The 15,699-nt window shown below is 46.0% G+C and overlaps 1 protein-coding gene, 1 long non-coding RNA gene and 2 other non-coding genes across 4 annotated transcripts; all 4 read right to left on the bottom strand.

Moving 5' to 3' along the window:
• Nucleotides 1-10: 10 nt before the first annotated feature.
• On the bottom strand, nt 11-6,479 carry LOC133346629 (uncharacterized). Its single transcript, XR_009755582.1, has 9 exons — nt 6,444-6,479; nt 4,291-4,376; nt 3,516-3,747; nt 3,159-3,262; nt 2,262-2,395; nt 1,889-2,007; nt 1,000-1,134; nt 678-727; nt 11-261 (listed from the first exon to the last, which is right to left on the bottom strand). It is a non-coding gene; the product is annotated as an uncharacterized LOC133346629 (long non-coding RNA).
• Nucleotides 3,843-3,941, bottom strand: LOC133346833 (small nucleolar RNA SNORD16). Its single transcript, XR_009755623.1, has one exon. It is a non-coding gene; the product is annotated as a small nucleolar RNA SNORD16 (small nucleolar RNA).
• A 3,076-nt stretch (nt 6,480-9,555) lies between the features above and the next one.
• On the bottom strand, nt 9,556-15,227 carry RPL4 (ribosomal protein L4). Its single transcript, XM_061558335.1, has 10 exons — nt 15,086-15,227; nt 13,552-13,723; nt 12,552-12,658; nt 12,140-12,278; nt 11,755-11,879; nt 11,487-11,616; nt 10,793-10,949; nt 10,475-10,558; nt 10,167-10,287; nt 9,556-9,873 (listed from the first exon to the last, which is right to left on the bottom strand). The coding sequence occupies exons 1-10, from the start codon at nt 15,086-15,088 to the stop codon at nt 9,649-9,651; spliced, it is 1,263 nt and encodes a 420-aa protein (XP_061414319.1). The 5' UTR covers nt 15,089-15,227; the 3' UTR covers nt 9,556-9,648.
• On the bottom strand, nt 12,357-12,457 carry LOC133346835 (small nucleolar RNA SNORD16). Its single transcript, XR_009755624.1, has one exon. It is a non-coding gene; the product is annotated as a small nucleolar RNA SNORD16 (small nucleolar RNA).
• Nucleotides 15,228-15,699: the final 472 nt, after the last annotated feature.

The raw sequence follows: 15,699 nt of genomic DNA, 5'->3' as shown, positions 1-15,699 counted from the left end.
CCACCACGTGTGATGCTCAGATTTTTTATTATCAACTTTGCAAGTCAAGCCATTCTTGAGTGTAACAGCAAATGCGAAAATTCAAAGAAAAAACGCGGCTTTAACGACAAAATATTAGAAACGGCTGCCGAGCTGCGCCGTTTGCACGCGCCGAAGGCCAGCGTCGTTTCCCTTTGCTGTACAACATGACGGGGGGCGCTCCAGTCTCGTGTCAGCCTCTTGGCTACTTCGGTAACAGGGCCCTCTCTCTCCTCCTTCAACCTAGTGGGAAACAAGAACACAGACTCACTTTTAAATAAAGACTTCAGTTGGAGTCACAAGGTATATTTCATCCAAATTAAAAAGACCCAAAACATTATGCAATCCCATGGAAGAGATAATGCTCGCATTTACGTATGCAAGTTTAGATTTTAAGACTCTTCACATTTGGGATTTATTTTCGATTTGGGGTGCAGTAGTTCACCTCCAACTGCATGCAATGTAGAGGAATACGATCGCGATCCCCCACCATGAGATTTCACTTAAGATTGCATAATGTGTCCAAGCCTTTGATAGCCAGAGATCAGTAAGACTCAATTTGTTTTCATCAAAATCAACAACACGGAATATCATCAGTTCAATGGCTTTCGGATCATGAGAGCACGGAAAATGCGCGCGTGTACAACGCCTCCACTTACAGAGTCCAAGTTCTCGAAATCCATGTTCCAATGAGCAGTCCCCGCATGAACTAAAAGAAACAAAACACCTGTTAAGCTCAGCAGGGTCAATAAAAGTATCGAAGCATATAGCATGTACAAAACGTCTAATTTGCGCAGTTACGCCCATTGTACATTTTGCGTTGGGGGTGTCACGTTTGCATCTGGAGAAATCAGCCTGTTCAGCCTCAACACGTAAAATCAGTACGGCAAGTGAACATTTATTTTGTCTCATCACGTTCTCCAGACACTTTCACACGAAGCGCACGTCTAGGCTCGTGAAAAAAATAAAACCGTAGCTCACCTTGGGGGCTATCGCCATGCGAGGCCCATCCACACCAGCTCGGTCACTTCTTGGTGTAGGTCAGTACAAGTGTGGCCCGGTGCAGCACTGCCGTGTTTCAATAATTAGTTGCACCAGGCACCGCTCCCAAGGACCCTGATAACACAGTGCAAATGTGGTTAGCATGTGCGCATTGGGACAATATTTCACCTTAGAGGATTGCTAGAGATCGACTGTGCACAATCCAATCTCAAACCTCATCCATTGCACTTAAAACTGAAAATCATATTCAACTTGAATAGCCAAATAGCACGAGTCTGCATCTGGAGAAATCAGCCTGTTCAGCCTCAACACGTTAAATCAGTACGGCAAGTGAACATTTATTTTGTCTCATCACGTTCTCCAGACACATACGACTGCGCTTCAGGACACGCACCTCTTCGCCACTCAATCTCGACACCGAAACAGTTTAAACATCGCTGCGAGCCCATGGAGGAGAGAACTGCATCGCCATCAGTCACGGTGCAGCTGCAACACTATTGCACCCAATTGAGCCAGATTACTTTAGATTCATCCAACTGGTGAGCGAACCACAAAGATCGTGACCACGTGGACAGTTTTAGGCGCGTGTGCGCACGTTGTGCAAACATGCGAGGAATTTACTCTTGTACATTTTTGCATCATTATTTTTCAAATTACCACTCAACTGCATTGCAGCAGTATTTCACCTTGGATTAGTTTGCTATCGACTGTACGAATCCAAAGCAATCGAAATGGCACCCCCCCCCCCCCTCAAATTGTACCAAAATTGTAAAACACCGTCTTAAAACCTTTTATAGCCAGGAATTAGCAAAACTTTTTTAATAATGTAAACAGATGATCGGTTGACACGCGCTTTGCAGCAACTTACAGAGTTGGGCCCTCCTAGAAGACCATCCCCGCCATTGAGCAGTCACGGCAACGGAGGATTCTTATCTTCAGCTCGTGTAAGATGGCAGCATTTGGGTGTTCAGCACAACGAGTAACGCACTGGGAAGAGAAACACCCATTATTACCCTCACCCAGCAAAACATGAAATGCAATTGGCGTCAGTACGCGGCGTTTGCGTCGGGTTGTCACGTTTGCATCTGGAGAAATCAGCCTGTTCAGCCTCAACACGTAAAATCAGTACGGCAAGTGAACATTTATTTTGTCTCATCACGTTCTCCAGACAACACCATTAAAAAAAAAAACACACGACGCGCACCTTTAGGCTCGTGAAAAAAAATAAAACTGTAGCTCACCTTGGGGGCTATCGCCATGCGAGGCCCAGTCACACCAGCTCAGTCACTTCTTGGTGTTGGTCGGTATAAGTGTGGCCCGGTGCAGCACGCCGTGTTTCAATAAGGAGTTGCACCAGGCACCGCTCCCAAGGACCCTGATAACGCAGTGCAAATGTGGTTAGCATGTGTGCACATTGGGACAATATTTCACCTTAGAGGATTGCTAGAGATCGACTGTGCACAATCCAATCTCAAACCCCATCCATTGTGCTTAAAACTGAAAATCATATTCAACTTGAATAGCCAAATAGCACGAGTCTGCATCTGGAGAAATCAGCCTGTTCAGCCTCAACACGTTAAATCAGTACGGCAAGTGAACATTTATTTTGTCTCATCACGTTCTCCAAATGCTTACGACCCACCCCACCCCCTTCAGACCCACAACCTTCTAGGCCAACCCATCTGAATGACCGCAACACTGCGCAATTTTGGTTGCCATTCCATGGAGGCCAATCGATTTCATCAATATCGACACACCCGCCGGTGGCGATGCAGTTGCAGGACGTCGAACCTCAACTGGGTGAGATTCTAGCGTTTTTAAATCGATCGTGAATGCAATCCAATGTGAGCGAGCAAAATATCGCATGACCAGACAGTTCGTAAGAATGTGTCTGCGCACACATTTGTGTGCGTTATGTACGTGAACACGCTGTTTGCAGAAATGCGTCCCGCACTGCTGCTGTATTTCACCTTGGGATTAAGTCCAATCGACTGCAATCCAGAAGGGAATTACGATTTCACGCCATCCAGGTCACCAAAATTGTAAACTATCTAAGCCTTTAATAGCCCGAGAAGACTTCATTTATGTACATAACATCAACACCACAAAATGTTATTAGTTCAACAAACACACTTCACCTCAACTTGCAGAGTGGAGCTGCTGGAGGAAGACGACATCCCACTGAACGGCGTCGGCACACCACCCTTGCAGAATGCCGTTTGGGCGGTCAGAGGGCAACGCACTGGTAGAGACAAAACCACCCATTTGTTGTTAGCCGATGCGCAACCACTCTCAAAGTAAAGCGTCAAGTTGCCACGTCATTATGACATTGCTTCAGGTGTCATGGTTGTATCTGGAGAAATCAGCCTGTTCAGCCTCAACACGTAAAATCAGAACGGCAAGTGAACATTTAGTTTGCCTCATCACGTTCTCCAGACGCCCGTACACCGATGCGCACCACAAATGCTCGTGAAAAACACACAAACGCTGCTCACCTTCGGGGTTTATAGCCAAGCAAGGCCCAACTGTTATCGTTGGTCAGCATACATTTGAGTCGCCATCAACGGGCTTCACCAGGGCACCACCTCCAAGGATTTCCTCAGGACCTGATCAACACCAGTGACGAGGCCATGCATGGCAGGTCACCAGGCAAGCTAGCGCCGCATTCACCCACGGGATGGACGCTCACAAACATCTTTGTTGGCACCCACGTGTCTTCCAGCACATCTGTAAGTTTCTATAGTCAAGGATTCTTTCCACAATTCACAACTGGCGACCCACAACCACAACTACCCCCCCCTCCTCCTGCCAAACACACACCTTGCTCAGTGGTTCGTTTTCAGCATCCGCGTGCGCTGGCTTAAGACGGCAGGCTACCGCCACCAGACGCACAGTAAGTCGCAAATTACAGCATCATGGCAAGGCGGTGGTGCGCGAATGTGGGACTAAGTTTTATTCTTTCAGTGGCGCAGCTATGTATTGTGTGTGCGTGCAGAGTTCAACCGCACCACATTGTGCTAAAAAAGGGGGACTTGTATTGTTGGTCTTCCACCGCACTGCCAATTAACATGGTTGGCTACGTACGGTGCAAAAGAAGTTCAACATACGTACTGGCTACATCGTAGAGATGGGGGAAACCGACAGAGCCCCCCACATTTAAATCCCTGCGCCAGAGACCCATGACAAATATCCCACGCTACTGGATTTTTCACTCTGCTCCCCCGAAAAAACCCAGAGCTGCAAAGGTGTGGTGTGACAACGAAAGGATACGTGGTTGGTTGATGGCACTCCGCCTTGACTGGCCAGTGGTGCCGCCAATGCCGCTCGCCAGAGGGACACATGGCTGGTCGGGTGACCTGCAACCGACAAACACGTGGGGGGGTCAAGTCAAAATGTAATCGCAGTAACCAAAAGCGACAACAATGCTGCAGTTTTAATAGTTGGAGAATCAGGACTTCGTTGTTATCAGGGTGCATCAGCAACACGGACCGAAGTTGGAATCTCATCACGTCTCCAACGCGCAGTGGACGCTACACCACTGCAATACCATCTGGTTAACGTTTTCATTTAGCTACAACACATTACGGTTACTTTTCAGCGTTTCTTTAACGTGCCTTTTTAATTTCCACCTCCCTCCCTATCCCCCACCGCTAAATCGATGGAGATCAAACCGTGCCATTCATCAGGTCGCTGCCATAAACGTTTGCAGTCAAAGGAGTGCAAACTATTTAAGTCAACGACACTTTAAGGTAGTGATTTTACCCACAGCCTTGGTATCAAATGCTAAAAACATCTCCGTAGTTCCACTGCACCCAATAACCCCTACGGCTTAAAACGCGCCCTCTACCGGTATACAAACACGTGGTCGCATTAAGCCACACACCCGGGTTTGAACCACCACCCCTCTATTTCTGCTGGAAATTGTATTCGTTGCAATAAAATCTTCAGGAACTTCCCCTTCAAACCACCGCTTAGGATCAAGGCTCTCACGCGATGTGTCGGTCATGGGGGGGGGGGGGGTTGCTTGACCAAATACTTCATCATCCAGGTCAGTTCGCGTTGGTTAAGTGCCCAGGAATCGGTCAGCCATCACCCCCCGCCACCAATTTGTAACAGTGGCCAGAAATCGATTCCTAGTAATCGGGTTTGTCGTGAAATGCGCTAACCACTGCGCCACCTATCAAACCCCAACAGCGTCTCAACGCTATACTCTGTGCTCCCACAAGTGTTTTAGTAACGTTTACATCTTTAGTAACATTTTCACTTTGCAAGGGCTTGGGATTAAACTTCCGGTTAATTAGAATACAATTCAAGGTGGTACAGTACAAGCTCAGATGTGGATCAATTGTGAACATTTTATATTTATAAGCACTGTATCTCAATAAAAAATAACTATATCCGCCAAACGTTTATATACATTTTAACAGAGTTGACCACACACTAAAAAAAGATTAATAAATAGCAATCGATAATTTTCACTTCAGCAAACTATAATTGCCTGGTTTTACAAGATGCACATTTTAGTTACCGTGTTAAATATTTATACCATGCATTCCACCGCCGTCTTATTTTACTCAAAGCGGTAATTGACGTAAAAGCCGCGTACTTAATCAGGCTAAAATGTAAAGATTTGATAATCGTGGGGGGCCTTCCAGTTGGTCATTTTCCAGACGGTCGCCTATCCTTCAAAAGCCCACACTTGTTATTTTAACTAGCGATTAACCGTAACCATTTACGTTATCAATCGAGTACTAAAGATTTTTCGGCAACGCACCAAATTGCGACCGGTTAAACACCAAGGCCCTTCACGCGAAACGCCAAGTTATCGACCCATCGAATTCACCATTTCAATACAAAAAGCCGGGCCCCAAAAGGTTCAAAGTTTTTTTGTAAATCCTTAAACGCAATGGGCCAAGCAAAGCTCACCAACCCTCCGGAGCCCACGTGTTTAAACCGCAAAACTTTACTTCGGTCACAATCAACAACCCCCCAAGTGGGCTTGGGCACGAAACGTCGGCGCCCAGAGTAAAAAGTGTTCGGCCGCGTTTGCCAATAACGGAGTGCGGCCACAAAGGCTCCTAAACGACCGATTCGCTGCATCGCATTTGCGGTGGCGAATTCGGAGGGGATCCTCTTCATCCAGCAGTGGATTGACTACGGCTGTAGCTTGGCAAGGCCCACCACCACCACCACCACCCCACACAATGCCGTGAGATACACGCGTGCGGACCACGTGTTCGACACAAATTTCCTGTAAAAATAGCCTCGCCGAGATTTTAATTGGGGAGTGGAGAAACAAAATACCGCCCCGACTCTTACTAAACGTTGCACGTTGTTGTTGTTGTCGCCAAGTAGAATTTAAAAAAAGTTACGATCGCACATTTCCACGCTTGTACGAGTTGAGCATCGTCAAGAATTCTTACCTACAAGGAGGTCCCACGAAAAAAAGAGACCCGTGAGCTCGAGGCGTCGTCCTTATATAGCCCGAGAAAACCTTCCGCGGAGGCGGGGGGAAGTGATCCGCCCACTGCACCACCGTCTACAGAACAAACGTAATCCCCACGGACGTTTAGCGGATCGCAAAGAATACGACGCACCTCGAATGATGTCTATATATACGCGTGCGCACACAAAAACCACGGTACCACCGCAAGTTTCGTCGAGGAATTATTTTCGGTCGGCGAAGTGTTACAGATTTGAAGTGCTTCGGCGGTTAACCACGTGGTGTTGTCGTAAGGAGGCGGAGCTTCGAGATCGTCGTTGTCCTTGACCTATCCACCGCTGGATGAAGGCGTCAATTCTACACTTGAAGCTTTCGTGACTGCAAGGAATCATATTCTTAGGTGTTTTCGGTAAAGTCACGTAGGTAAAACATCAAAATTAATAAAAAATAATAAAATAAAGATCACTTGTGTTGCCTCCGAAACGTCGTGATCTTTATTTTATTTTATTATTTTTTATTAATTTTGATGTTTTACCTACGTGACTTTACCGAAAACGCCTAAGAATATGAAGGCGTCAAATTCACCGGGCCTCTTGCACGACTTTATATTGTTGCTCCATCTCCCTCCAGGCAGACACAGATCTGGCTGTCCGCCTGATGACGCCGCTTGTAATTATTGGCGAAACGTCGTACTCAAAATTGTAAATGTTGTGGATTTACTCACCAACATAACGCCGATACTCTTAGTTCTTTAGGTAAAGTTACGTAGGTAAAAAATGGTATTAAAAAAAAAGTGATTTTTATTTTTTATTAATTTTAATTTCATTTTTTACCTACGTGACTTTGCCGAAAGAACTAAGAGTATGAATCCTTGCAGTCACGAAAGCTTCAAATCTAGAACATAACGCTGTGCTGGACTAGTAACGAATTGGCCACGTTCTGTTTACGTGACAAACCTTACTAATCAGCTGTGTCGGGTGGTGGCGGGTTTAACGACACATTTATATTTAGGGGCCGTCCATAAATGACGTCACGCGATTTTGGACGATTTCTGACCCCCCCCCCCTCGTCACACAGTCAGACCCCCCCCTCAAATATGACGTCACAAAGATCTGCCTCCCCCCCCCCAAAATAAAACATGCTTCAAATTGCTTTAAACTATTGTCATTGTAGTGCGTATTTAATGTGCCGCTGCACTGTTAAGAGAAAACATTTATTAAAAAGTCTATTTAATTAAGTAGAACGTGTTGTCTATATTTATTTAAAGTTGCGCATTTTGATGTGACGTCACATTTCTCACCCCCCCCCCCTCCAGGTGCGTGACGTCATTTATGGACGGCCCCATATAAGATCTCACCCAAAAAAATGTATATTATGAATATTGGTCGCGAAAGCCTACGTGTTATAAACTTGTTTCATTTTCTGACAATGTCCATGCCTGTGGCTTATCACGTGCACCCTTAATATGCCTCGCGTGCGTAACCGCTCAACTGCGTCATTGTCAAGAGGATAGATTTTCATGGGAATGTGGAATTCCCGCTTTTGCTCTGGCCCTCCAAAGGAGACTGGCCACCCACTGCTATTTTGAAGTCACTTGGACTCACAACGTTTGACTCAGCTCTCAGCTATTAGAACGTGTTATTATAATAGTTGAGAGCTATTACAAAAAGTTATGGAAAGGAGTCTTATGACCAAACCTAGCTGTGCCACAGACAATTCTATCGTGCCAACACAACACTCTCCATTGGCCATCACGTACGCTATATGCACAAACTGGATGGTTTCTAACGGATAAAGGAGCCTTCCATTAATTCGTAGACATTGCTGTTTATACATTAACCAAGCTTGGAAAGGGCTTTAACCATCCAGTGAGGAAAATTTAACCTAAATGGGTTCTCAGCTGAATAAAAATTAGCTTAGAAATTAACGTGGATATCCATAAAACGTCATTTCAAATGTCTTAAGAGTTTGGCCCGTGTTTAACCATTTCAGGACCGATCCTTTCCCTGAACAATATCCAGTCAAGTTTGTATGCAAGTGGTTATTCTATTAATCCCCGATAGGAACGTGAGATTTGAAACGCTCAATATGGGGGCCACCACTGAAACGCAGTCAAAAGCTCAAAAACACAAATTCTAATTTTTTCCCCACAAAACTCGTTTGCAAAGGTCTGAAGTCAATTCTCCAACCGTGGACAAAAGTGCATGATTCTGGTCAGGGTGAATTTAATAAGGTAGCAAATTGGTATTCCAGTAACATTTGAAAGTCAAACTTGACTTGAAGCTTTCGTGACTGCAGGAATTATTCTTTTGGTTCTTTCATTAAAGTCACGAAGAAAATATATATAAATATAATACGTTCCGATTGCAACACAAGCAGTCATCAGGTAGAATAAAATTTGAGACAAAATACAGACACGGAGACACACACTAAGCAAACAGAGACAGTTTAACACGTAGGCTTTCGCGACCAATGTTAGACAGTGTCTATGTTGTCTGTTCTCACTGCTTATGTCTCCGTGTCTGTTTAGTCTCTCAAATTTAGTTCCACCTGATGACTGTGTTGCAATCGAAACGTCGTATTCTATTATTTAATTTATTTTCTTTCTACGCGACTTACCGAAGGAACAGTTATTTGAAAGTCACTGCAATAAAGTTTTGGGAAACTGGCATTCCAAATTTTTTAACCATAAAATATTCCTTTACCGAATTACAGTATTTAAACTAAACTATTAATTTCATGTACAGCTCACCAAAGCAGCAACTATGTAATGTGTATACTGTAGTCGATGCAAATACAAACATGCACGCTCATAGTTTCTCCAAAGTCCAATCCTTGCGAGCCACCAGTTAATTTGCATCTGCATGGGGAGTAATTTGGTAAACGCGAAAAAATGTAGGTGGTGGGTAATGAGGACTGTAGTTTCAGAAAACCTGAGCTCATGAATTTAGACAAAATCCGTCATCTGCACGATCACAATTTGAAATAAACACTTAAGCAACATATTGATTACAATACAGCTGAAAAACAATCCCATTTCTTGTGAAAACGTGTGCTGAATTGAAGCAAAGGACAACACGATACAAGATCCATTGTCATTAATTGCCTTTTATTTGAACGAACCAGGTGTTACGAACAAGGCCGGCACAGCAAGTCTGCATATGGGTGGCTCCAATCAGGGCCAGTTATGCGGTGGTCTTGGCTGTCTTGGCTGTCTTGGCTGCTATCTTGGCTGCTATCTTGGCCGCTTTCTTCGCCGCTGCCTTCTTCTTTGCGGCTGCCTTGACGGCTGGCGTCCTGACGGCTGGCTCTTTTGCGGGTTTCTGGTCTTTCTTGACATCCACTTTGGCCTGTTTGGCCTGTTTGGCCTGTTTGACAGCCTTTTTAACAGCAACAGTATCCTTGTTCTTCTGTTGTAGGAGAAAAACAAATCCGTGTTTAATGTCAATGTAGATCACAAAAACTACAAAAATGCACCTGCCCACTACTACCAACACCAGTTTAAATATTTAGCTAACAGCAAGAAATAAACCAGAACGAAAATGCAACTTCATTACATAAATACGTAACATCATATCATCATTCTAAGAGTCAGAGATCAGCACAATTACACACCCATTACAATCAACTGCATGAATGGGGGACATTTCGTTTTGTGGTTGCAGGATGCGATTTGCTGGTCACGCATGTCCTCAAGACTTACATGGCGCTCCTCTGTGAGGAGAGCGTTCCGGCGAGCCGTCTTGGCGTACGGGTTGAGCTTGATCATCACTCGGAGATTCTTAAGTGGGTTCTTCTTCAGCACACGACGCACAATCTTTTTGCTGTAAAAGACAGCGAGCAGGTAACCGAAACAAGCATATTTGTTAAAAATATTATTTGATAAAGAACGTACAGTGATTAGAAAACACCTAATGTCGTGCAATTGTTTACTGTAAACTTAATGAACGTGCTTGTGGGGAACCTTAAAGGAAATATCAGTTAATTCTGCAAACGAAACGAAACACTTACTTTGGTGGTCTGAGCACTTTGTGGATCTCTTCACTCTTGAGGATACGACTGAGATCAGAGTTGGTCATCTTGTTCATGGGAAGGCTGCAAAATAAAAGGGAAAAATCCATCGGCAACTTAGATCTGCATAGTTAAGTTTCGTACAATGACGCGCGCGCACACACTTATTCACCTCAGTTTAGCACAGTTGGCTAAGCACGGTACAAAATAAGTTCAACATACGTACTGTTTCTAGTAAGACACTATAAAGTCTACGAGCTCTAGAAGAGCCTCCGTATGATTTTCCACCAACATCCAGTGTTAAGACAGCAGCATTACTTGTAGTTGGACTTTTCCTTGGAGGGTTTGCGCCAGGTGCCGTAGATGTCGTCCAGTTTGCCGAACGCACTCTCGGTCCAGATGCAGAAGCGGCCCACGTGCCCACCAGGCGCCAGGCGCAGAAGGTTCAGCTTCTTCACCGACAGAAGTGTGATGCCTGCGCGTGGAAAAAAATTAACCCGTAAAAAAAAGTTTTTCACTATAAATCCTTTATATGCGTGGCGGCTAGAGTCCTCTCGTCCTCTGGCTTGAGATGGCTGCCACCTATGGGTAATTAAATATAATTTATTTTTTCCTAAAGTGTAAAATTTTGGAAAAAAAATTTCACGAAAATAAATTGTCACGCACAACGAGTCTGTGTGCAAAATGTCAGCTCGATTGGATCACGGGAAGTGGGTGAAAAAACGACCGAAAGATTTGCACGGTCGTAAGCGCGCAAGCAAGCAAGTGAACTTAATATAAAGGATTTTAAAAAAGAGTACACTTAACTCACGATGCCAATATCTTTACAATTATTCATCTACTCCTGCCTATACGAGGGGACACTGGCTAATGGGACAGGGTACTCAGAATATCTTTCCATTGATATCACGTTGTACCCCATATTGTTCGGCATGAAGTCAGAACACGCGGTAAAACATACAAATACGCTGAAGACCTATACTGGACGACCACAACCCAGGCAGTAAGGTACCTGGGATGTTGCGGAAGGCGCGGGTGAGGCCGTTGTCTTCGTTGTAGATGATGCAGGGCCCGCGGCGCTGGATGCGACGACGGTTCCTCATCTTGCCCTTGCCTGCACGCAGGCGCTTGGAGGCGTACACCTACGAAGCAAATGCACGCTTTAAACAGTGTAACCGTGCAGTACACGTGTACTGTTTTTACAAGGACATTTGAGCATGTGACACGTCTTGTTTAACAAGGGGATCTAAAAACCATCTCGCCAGGCACTTGGAACAAACCTTCTTGACGTCGTTCCAGGCCTTGAGCTTCTTGAGCAACAGCACGGCCTCCTTAGTCTTCTTGTAGCCCTCGACCTTGTCCTCGACTACCAGTGGCACCTCGGGGATCTCCTCGATGCGATGGCCTAGTGGGGGACACACCGTGGCATCCACAGATGCATTCAGCAGCTGTATCAACTAAACATGCAAACAGTCTAATAGAAATAACCTTCAAAATACAGTCCCTTTTAGGTGAACATTTGGAGAATCAGGACTTAATTATTATCAGGGTGCATCAGCAACACAGACCAAAGTGGGAGGCTCATCACATCTCCAAACACCACGAATTAAGATTTCATTCCACTTGAAATTTTTGTCATGTGAAAAAGATCCCACTGGTGCTCACCCTTGGACATGACGAGCGCAGGGAGAGCAGTGGCGGCCAGAGCGGAGCATATGGCGTATCGCTTCTGGGTCACGTTCACACGCCGGTGCCAGCGACGCCACGTCTTGGTTGGCGCGAACATGCGACCTCCTCGGCACATCTACATGGACGAGCTGTCAAGGATTCATCTTTACGCACGAACCAAAACACGACCCGCACAAACAGCTGCCAAGCGCCTTGCTCAGTGGTTTCGTTTTCAGCATCCGCGTGCGTTGGCTTCACGACGGCAGGCTACCGCCACCAGACGCACAGTAAGTCGCAAATTACAGCATCACGGCAAGGCGGTGGCGCGACTGAGGCACTCGTAGAATTGCAACGCTCTACTCCACCCTCACCCCCCCCCCACCCCATGACAAGACGCGAGAAAGGATACGTTTCCGAAGGCACCCTGTCCGGAGCGGTGCGTACCGCCACCCCTCACACGGGGGATACGCGCCACAGCTCGGCCAGTACCCCACGACTCGGCACTGGTCTGGTGACCTGCAAGGGACAACGCACGACGATGGTTATAAGCGTTTGCGTTTCACTGCCATTCCACTAAGGCGTTGTTTCACATTGGCACTTGTGCTATAACAACAGCGAATGAGCAATCTCGTCACATTGATGCCTAGCATTTGCGTTTCACTGCCATTCCATTAAGGTGTTGTTTCACATTGGCACTTGTGCTATAACAACAGCGAATGAGCAATTTCGTCACATTGATGCCTAGCATTTGCGTTTCACTGCCATTCCATTAAGGCGTTGTTTCACATTGGCACTTGTGCTATAACATCAGCGAATGAGCAATTTCGTCACATTGATGCCTAGGATACACTTCCGAGCCGAATGACCGTTATGTTACGGATTATATATTAGGTGCATTTTGTTTAAAGTTTCGTCAGCAATGGCTAAACATATTCTTGGTTATTTCGGTAAAGTCACGTATTATTTCCCCTTCTACGAAAGAACCAAGAATATGAATCCCTGCAGTCACGAAAGCTTTAAATCAAAATGGCTAAACAGTAAATATAACTAGAGCATGTTTAATCAAGGCAATAATTATACCATTTTAATAGACCAATGAATGGCACTGTACAGTCAAAATAGTGCAAATTGGTATGTCCTTTTTAACTTTGAAGGCTATTTAATATCCCGAGATAAAGGTAAGAGGCAGAGACTACATTAAAACCAGAGTTTTTAGGACCACAAGCTACATCAATTATTCGTGATTTTCCGGCTTGTGTAGTCCACGATGGTGGCTCATTAATCCACCACGTGTGATCCCACATCTCCACGGACAACGTCGGACTATTGGCGGCCGAGAGAGAAGACGTAAACCCGTTAAGACTGCTGGGTGATTGGGTGGAGGAAGTACGGTCCCGGGCTCACCGTACCTGCATTCACGCTCACGGCGTAGGGCTGCCGGCTGTTCTTGCGCAGGTTCGTGTGCACGAAGTTCACGATGTCCGGGCGAATGGGCGCCCTGAACACGGCCGGCATGACCACACTCTTGCCAGAGCTTTCCCCCTTCTCAGAGTATATGCTTATAAGTGGGCGTGCGCACGCCTGTAAAAACACAAACACAAGTGAACGCACTTAAAATGAGCGCATTTGAACGTTTCAGGTTTTGATATCCATTTGTCATGGGTACCCCACGAATAAATGTATGCGCGTGGTAAAATAAACAGCACGTGTCTACCAAGTAGCGTGTACTTCGCCATTATGAGTCACAGCAAGAGTGACGTTTAACTCTCAACGAGGCCAAATTGAAGTAGTCCAAGCAAAGATTCTGGGCTAGATTCGTGGCATGGGGCTGGAATTTTGGTTATAACTGTTGAGTGAGGTCAATTTCAATACGTTTTACCTAGGCCAGGGGTCGGCAACCAAAAAAACAAGAAGAGCCATTTCTTTCCAATTCGGTACAAAATTCAGTATTTCAAGAGCCGCAATGCATCTGAGTACGTACTCACGTACATATCGTCAAGAAGCAGCCCGTAAAGAGCCGCATGCGGCTCCGGAGCCGTAGGTTGCCGACCCCTGACCTAGGCCAAGGCGTCGGATGAGCCGAGCTGCCTTATTACAGCTCAGTTTAATTACTGGACAAATTTTATAAATAATAAAGATTGACAAATACAATAACCTTCCCCCTTGTACTGGTGTTTGGCCCTGATCTGAACACTTTACAAATAGATGACGTGGATTATCAGTTTCGACGATTAAGCGAGTGCATATCGAAAGTCCGATTCTCGTGTTGATGTTAGGCCTAGGCCCATCTCGTATGAGCCGTATGCCCGAATCGATTAACAACCTGGCCTCTCCTTTGTCTAAAAGGTCTCAGTAAACATGATACCCGCAACATTTAATCAATTAGCATATGGGCTTCCACATTCATGCTTTACTGTAACATCGCCGCAACGCGTCATTTCGCAGTCTGGTCTACCAACAGCAGTTGCCTCATATATATAAAAAAATCGCCACTCTTTTAAGAGCACAACAAAATAAAAACGTTAAGCCGCAGTGGAGAAAATACCTCCCTTAACCCATTGCTCAACTCCATCTAAGGCCGTTGTGATGGCAATTCCACATTGCTACGAAAAGCCAGTCCATCTTTAACAAAAAAACCTATACTTTGCCGGACCACGCAGCCCCAACCCTTTACTAATTTGAAACACAATTTACAAACGCAGTTTAAAAAAATAAAATCTAACTCCGCTTAGGAGCCGCTCTCAGGCCCACGTGTCCTCGCCTGAGCAAGGCCCAGGCTCCACTACTCGCGCTGGGCCCTGACCCACCACATCAAAAAAACAACCTCCCCCCTCAAGGCACGGATTCACAGAGACACCGACTGGCGTTCATGGTAAAGGCCGCCGCCCGTGCTTCTCGGGGGACCGAAAAAGACGTTCGTCCGCGCGAGAAACGCCACGTTACCATGATTCTTGTTAGCGCGGCTCCGCGGCCTCAGCGTCTCCTGACGGCGGTAGCGGAGGAAGAGGCCGCAAGTAGCGCGCGGGGGGCCGCGTCACGCCTTCATCCTCCTCCGCGTCACCGCGTCACCTCCCCCCCCACCACCGCCTCCACCCACGACGAAATAAGAATACAATATCCGCAGTGAGCGTGTTTTACGTTTGATTTGAGCGATTGAGACAAATTGCGCGGTGTGTTTTTGTGTGTGTGCGTGTGCGTGATGTGAAATTGCCGTGTTCGCGTGATGCTCGTTTGAATTTTAGCGTGCGGATTATTTTTTGTTTGCGTGGGGATATCTTTTTTTTGTTGTTGGTGGAGCGCGTTGTGCGGTTCTTGGGGGCGGGGACATCGCCGATGGGCGTGGCCAATGTGATTAGTGCCAGAGGCTGCCCAATTGCAGATACATTGGTGATCGATCTCGAGAAATCGTCACTCTCAGCGCCCGATTATCCGAGCAGCAAAAGTAGCGACATATCCTACGGGCCCCGCACTTTCAAGGGCCCCCGCGATAAACGCTTTCAAGCTATCAATTCCGGTTCAGTGACTCTGCACTTGCTCTATTACTATAGTACTATACC

This window comes from Lethenteron reissneri, chromosome 24 (assembly GCF_015708825.2).
Source record: "Lethenteron reissneri isolate LAM-NWPU_2019-01 chromosome 24, ASM1570882v1, whole genome shotgun sequence".
Lineage (NCBI taxonomy): Eukaryota > Metazoa > Chordata > Hyperoartia > Petromyzontiformes > Petromyzontidae > Lethenteron > Lethenteron reissneri.
Note: the sequence above shows the minus strand (reverse complement) of the source record. Positions and strands in the feature narration are given on the sequence as shown.